General features: G+C 51.9%; 1 protein-coding gene across 1 annotated transcript; it reads left to right on the top strand.

The window, feature by feature from the left end:
* Window positions 1–1,939: 1,939 nt before the first annotated feature.
* LOC122153130 (olfactory receptor 14J1-like) lies at window positions 1,940–2,845 on the top strand. Its single transcript, XM_042789229.1, has one exon. It carries the CDS (start codon window positions 1,940–1,942, stop codon window positions 2,843–2,845), a length of 906 nt encoding a protein of 301 aa, XP_042645163.1.
* Window positions 2,846–6,733: the final 3,888 nt, after the last annotated feature.

Consider the following 6,733-nt stretch of genomic DNA (forward strand, 5'->3'; position numbering starts at 1 on the left):
GCCTGTGAGGAGGCACAGTCCCTTGCAGCACAGGGGCCTCATGGCCTCCTTGTGCATCCTCAGGAGCCTGGGAGGTGCACATCTCCATACCCCCTACCCCAGGAAGAGCCCTGAGGAATGTGGGAGGGACAGGATCTCCCTTCTCAGGGGCTGGCGGTTGTGGCTTGGCCATTTGGTTAATGGGCTTAGGGCTTGGAACTTTGGCTTAATGCAACACATTCAGATTTACTAAGCAGCACAGCCACATTTCCCTTTTTGTTTCTGAATTGTCATCACTGCCTCCAGATTTCTGCTCTAACCAGAGCCTGGGGAGGCTTTGTCAACAGTGTCCCTCAGTGGGACCCATTAAAACTACAAGAAATTTTGGAGTTTGAATCCAACTTTTTCAGAGGTTTCTTCAGGTACTTCTCTGTACCCGATTTTCATGGACTTGTCACCAAACCGTCCTGAGGGATCATTAAAGTGCCTTGGGCTGTTGCTGTGGTGCTGAGCTGGGCCGGGCTCCTGGGCCGCAGGGAGCTCCTGGCAAGTGGGCAGCGCTGCAGAGAGACAGCTCTGCCCAGGAGCAGCTCCTCTGCAAAGCGCAGCAGGGCTGGGGGCACTGCCTGCAGGCACCCAGGGCAGAGCAGCGAGGCACACACAGCTTCAAGGCAGCCTGGGCTGGGAGGCTGCTGAGAGCTCCGAGGAGGAGAAAGCGTCAGGGCCCTGGCCACAGTAAGTCTGGGGGTGCAGGGCAATGCAGCTGCAGCTCGGGGAAGGATCTGGGGAAGGCGGCAGAGCCGCCAGGAATCTGCCTCCTGCCTAGAGGAGGAGGAGGAGGAGGAGGAGGAGGAGGAGGAGGAGGAGGAGGAGGAGGAGGAGGAGGAGGAGGAGGAGGAGGATCTGCTCCCGAGCAGGGCTTCCCTGTGAGGTCCAGGGCATGAGGGCTGCCTTCTGGCGGGGCTGGCTGCAGGGGTGTGCAGCCAGGTGTGCAGGCAGGGGTGCCCAGGGCTGTCCTTCCCAGCAGGGTCCCTGCACCCCAGGGGGCTGTGTGCTGGGGCAGGGACTCTGCCGCCTGCCAGGGTCAGCACTCAGCCTGCCCGGGGAGCTCCCCACGGCGCTGTGGGGAGAAGCTGTGGGGGGAAGGAGAGACCCCCGCCAGGGCAGGCTCCTTCTGCTCTCCAGAGAGTGCTGCTGATGCGTGGATCAGGAGTGCAGATTAGCCCCACCAGAATGCCAGAGGCAGCTTTTCAAGAAGTACATCAAGGCAGGGTCTATGTGAAAGGAAAAGGGCTTTCTAGGATCTGTGCCTACAGTTTCCTGATGTATTTGGGAGGGTGTGAATAGTAGTGGAGCTATTATATTTGACCCAGATTCCTACAGCATTAGAGTGAGAGCTGTGAAGTTCTGTGAGAAAACTGCTTAAGTCCTTTTACCTGTTGCTTTGCCTACTGAAAGCCCCGTCACTGCTGTGGTGTCTTCTTACAATCTGACAACACATGGCTATCCCTGGGCCGTGTCCTGCTGCCAGGAGGGGTCCGCAGGGCAGAGCTGAGCACACGGCGGGTGGGATGGGGGCTGGCAGCACTGTCAGGGCAGTGACATGGGGACACAGAAATGGCTCCTGGCACAAAACAGCTCCAGGGAGCAGAGAGCCAGGACTTGCTCCAGCATTCTCTTGACTCTGTACTAAGGCACAGGGAGACACATTTTCCTTCAGGTCTCCCCTGTTTTCAGGCTGAGAGAAATGTGAAAGATGAGGATTTCTACCCCTTCAAAGAATGTCTCCTCTGGAACATCACAAATCTGAGCTCATAAAAAGGAATTGAATACATTTCCCCCAAAGAAAAAGAAATAATTTTGAGGAGACTTTTTGGCAAACAGCGTAAGATTGAATAAAAGAAGTCTGTCCTAACTTGTCGATCTCTTCTAGTTCAACCTCCCTGCCTGCAGTGAACAAATGTCCAACAGCAGCTCCATCACCCAGTTCCTCCTCCTGGCATTTGCAGACACACGGGAGCTGCAGCTCCTGCACTTCTACCTCTTCCTGGGCATCTACCTGGCTGCCCTCCTGGGCAACGGCCTCATCATCACTACCATCGCCTGCAACCACCACCTCCACACCCCCATGTACTTCTTCCTCCTCAACCTCTCCCTGCTCGACCTGGGCTCCATCTCCACCACTCTCCCCAAAGCCATGGCCAATTCCCTCTGGGACACCAGAGACATCTCCTACTTGGGATGTGCTGCACAGCTCTTTTTCTTTGTCTTCTTGATAACAACAGAGTTTTATCTTCTCACCATCATGGCCTATGACCGCTACGTTGCCATCTGCCAACCCCTGCACTACAGGACCCTCCTGGGCAGCAGAGCTTGTGTCCACATGGCAGCAGCTGCCTGGGGCACTGGGATGCTCTATTCTCTCCTGCACACAGCCAACACATTTTCCCTACCCCTCTGTGGAGGCAATGCTGTGGACCAGTTCTTCTGTGAAATCCCCCAGATCCTCAAGCTCTCCTGCTCAGGCTCCCACCTCAGGGAAGTTGGGCTCCTTGTGGTTAGTGTCTGTTTAGGATTTGGGTGTTTTGTTTTCATTCTTTTTTCCTATGTGCAGATCTTCAGGGCCGTGCTGAGGATCCCCTCTGAGCAGGGACGGCACAAAGCCTTTTCCACGTGCCTCCCTCACCTGGTCGTGGTCTCCCTGTTTATCAGCACTGCCATCTTTGCCTACATGAAGCCCCCCTCCATCTCCTCCCCATCCATGGACCTGGTGATGTCATTTCTCTACTCAGTGGTTCCTCCAGCAGTGAACCCCCTCATCTACAGCATGAGGAACCAGGAGATCAAGGATGCCCTGAGGAAATGATAACAGAATGATTTTGTGAAAAAATAAAGTACCCGTCTTCTGTAAATCACTCATATTTTAAACCATTACATCCCAGTGCATAATCTGTAGCTTTTGTTGGTTTTTTGTTGGGGTTGGGTGGGCTTTTTTGCTTTCTTTAATTTACATGGTGTTCTCTACAAAGAAGTGTCAATATTTGACCCTTTTCTACTAATGCATCTATCAAGCTTTTGTGTGACCCAGAGACTGTGTAAATTAGGACCTATGCTTTCTTTCTGTTTAAACAAGATAAAGGATGTTGCAGCAACATGTTTCTCTGAGATCCTTCCTCCAAGACCATCTTCTGACCTGCTGGGTTAGTGCCTGTGTACAGAGGTGGATGGGAAAAGCACCATGGCATAGTAGTGCTTCCAAAAAACACAACCACTTGGTCTTTCCAGTGCTGCTCATTTTCAGCTTCCACTTTATGCTCCTGAGCCCTTGTAGTGGTCTATGATCTGAGTGGTTTTGTGCCTTGGTCACAGTCCCACGATGTGGCAGTCCTGTGACCGCAGGCAGGGACAGGCAGTGGGTACTTCCGTGACAGAGCTGGCCTTCATGACAGCGTTTCCATCAGATAAGGGGATCTCCTCAGGGCAGTGCAGGAAGGCTCAGGTCTTCTTCGAAGAGTTGCTCTCAAGACCATGCCCAGGAAATTGTCTGGGAGAGAAACCACCAGTGAAGTGTAGAAGCGTGTGCATGTGTAGGGTGGGGGCACAGAGCAGTGTCCTTGTACAGCCAGGCTCCTGTGAGAGACCTGAAGGACCAGGAAAGCATGGGCTGGGCTGTGCCCGTGTGTGCTGGACACCCCGGGGAAGCAGCCCCAGGGCAATTGCCACAGACCAGACAATAACAACCACCATTTCCAGCATGGACCTCTTACCTCAGATCAGATAGGTTTTTCATACTTCCACAGAAGGACAACAAAGGACTAGGTCAGAAGTCCGTGTTTGCATTGTACAGACAAACCATAAACCTGCACATCATGTGTGAGCAGTGAGATGAACCTGAGTGAGCACAAAATCCACCAGCTATTCCTGGGGGTGCCATGAAGGTCTGTGGCACAGACCATCTCTTGGGGTCACTTCACGTAGAGACTGACATCCCCCAGGAAACCCCCTGAATGCAGCACTGGGAGGTGCTTCCCTGAACCGAGGTCCCTGTGTCCATTCCTCATGCCTCGGGGCATCTCCCACTGGTGCAGAGCAGGGCGAGCACCGCAGGGCTGAGGTGCCTCCCAGCCTCTGGGGGTGGCAGCAGGAGTTCAGAGAGACACTATGGCTCCTGCAGTGCACTGCCTCTGCGTGTGCAAGGGAAGGACTCGTGTCTCTGAACAGCCCTGTGTGTAAGAGGAGTGCCCGAGGCCAGCCCAGCTGTTGGCACCTGACAGAGCCCTGACACTTCTGTGCGTGACTGCAGGAACAACCCCACCTTCCCAGTAAGAATCACCTCGGCCTCCTTGGACAGGCTTATTGCAAAAGCCTCTATCTGCTTCATCACCCTTCCTTGGCTGTCTGGCCCCTGCCTTCAAATGCACAGAACGAAAGGAGCTGCCCTGGGGAGCATCTCACCTGCACACTCAGAAGGGGTTCTGCAATCATGAGTGACACTGCCCTTCAGAAGAAGGCATTTCCCACCTTTCAGAAGGCACAGAGCACATCTAGGGAGTGTGAATGCACTTAGAGGCACACATGCCTTAATCTTTCACCTCTCACAACTTCTTTTACAATTCTTTGAATCAACTAACAAAGAAACAAAAGTTCTTCCTTGTAGGTACCACCTCTGCTCACAGCAGTGTCAGTGCTGGTTTTGGCACTTTTTGCAGGTGCTGAGTATTTCCCGCTGCTGGTCACATCCTAAGGACAGTACCAGGCTGTGTGCCACCCACTTCTCTCTGCAAGATTCCCAAACTGGCAGGTCTGTGCTGAGAAGGCAGCTGTATCTTGGCTAGGGGTATTGATGTCATCTGCAGTCATCATGTCATTCTTGTCCCAGATACAGTCCTGTGGCCTCCTCAGATAGTTTGACAAAATTTTTTTTCTACACTATCCTCATGCCCCTGATCAATACCCTCATTTACAGACTGTGAACCAGAGATATTCTGGGGGATACAAACAACACTGAGAAAAATTCTCAGGCAAGCTGTGAGCTGCAGAGACACCCCCTCAGAGTTGTGGGCCTGCAGGCAGAAATCCTTTCTGGTTCTCTGATGAACAGGACCAGAGGAGAAGGACAAGCATGTGCTCTGTCCTGGGCATTTCTGTGGAAATGTGTGATATTTAGAAGGTTTTTGGTGTGGGAAGGGACAAAGAGGTGTTGGTGGAGCTGGACAGTGTTATCATGGACCTTTCTCAAACATCTCTAAAAACCCAGAGCAATTGGGGAAGTTCCCTGGTCCTCAGAAATTACAAACATCACACTTCTCTTTGAGAAGTATAAGAAAGAAGTTTGTGAGAATTACAATGGTCACCTTCACCTCAGCCCCTGGGAAGGGGGAAGGTGGTGGGACAAGTCCTCCTACAGGCCATTGAAAGAAAATAAAAAGATTATTGAAGGTGTATAGGAGGGGAATGTAGGCAATGTTGTGTGCCTGGAATTTAACAGGGCCTTAGACATGGTCTCCCATGGTCTCCTTGCAGCCAGATTGGTGCTATCTGGGCTGAAGAACTCGATGATGAAATGGGTGGGAGTTTAGCTGGACGATCAAGCCCAGATGTCATCAGTGGTACAGAGTCTTCCTGAGAACCAGTCACTAGCGGCTTCCCTCAGTGACCAGCACTTGGGCCAACACTGTTGAACGTCTTTATAATCTCCTTGTATGACAGGATGGAGCTCACCTTCGTGTCCTTTGTGGATGATGGCAATCTGGGGGAGCCTTTCAGCTACCTCATCTAGTTCACCCTGCCTTGAGAGGGAGAATCAGACAAGATAGTGCTCAGGTCTCTTCCAGCAGGACTTCTATGACACATGGGATCTTTCCATTGAAAAGCTCATTGAAGTTTAAATAGGCGGAGGAAGGAGAAAAGACAGAGAGGCACAAGTAGAATAAATAATGTGCCTGTATAAACACGGTAGCTCTTCTGAGCAATGTTTCTCCATTTCAATTATTGGTAAGAAAATTTATTGTGATAAGTGGCTGCATAAAACTATTTCTACAGAGCAAGAGAGCATAATCAGTTTGATAGGACATACCCCTGGTGCTGTTAATAAAAGAGTAAGTAAACTGGAAAGAAACTTCCTTAAAAACCTCGCAGTGCTGGAAATGAAGACTTTCTCATCTATTATATCGAGTTCTTTTATGCTGAATTAGAAGTTTTTCCAAAATATACATTCAGGACATGATTCTGCCATCCACACAGAGGTGGCCACTGCCCTGGGGTAGCTGGAGCACCCGTGTGTCCCAGGACATATGGGGTCCCTTCTGGAGCAGGAGCTGGCAGGCAGGCAGAGTACCTGCGGGGTGGTGGAGGGCATCTCCTGCCTCCAGCACTGCTGGGGTGACTGAGCAGGGGCCTCTGCAGCACAGCAGCACATGGTGTCCCCTCGGGTGCTGGCTGCCAGGTCCCTTCTGCCTGGCATTAAAATCTTGCCCAATTAACATTCACTTGTGGGGCACCTTGAGAAACTCTGGGATTTGGCAGTAGAAACCTCGTGAAGTTCTACAAGTCGAAGTGGCCAGTCACTTACTGGGGAGAGAATAACCCAACACAGGAGGGCAGGCTAGGACTTGACCAGCCCAGGACTGACTGTCGTGAGAAGATCCAGGGTGTTATAAGGGATGCCATGTGAGCCAGCGGGACATGATCAGCATGAATAAGGCCAAGTGCAAACAGGGCAGAGTTAGGAGGAGCATGGCCACCTAGAGAAGGG

Source organism: Tyto alba, unplaced genomic scaffold (assembly GCF_018691265.1).
Source record: "Tyto alba isolate M040663 unplaced genomic scaffold, T.alba_DEE_v4.0 Super-Scaffold_15, whole genome shotgun sequence".
Lineage (NCBI taxonomy): Eukaryota > Metazoa > Chordata > Aves > Strigiformes > Tytonidae > Tyto > Tyto alba.

Coding starts and splice junctions, on each gene's coding strand:
- LOC122153130 (XM_042789229.1), top strand. CDS start 1,940: ATGTCCAACAGCAGCTCCATCACCCAGTTCCTCCTCCTGGCATTTGCA.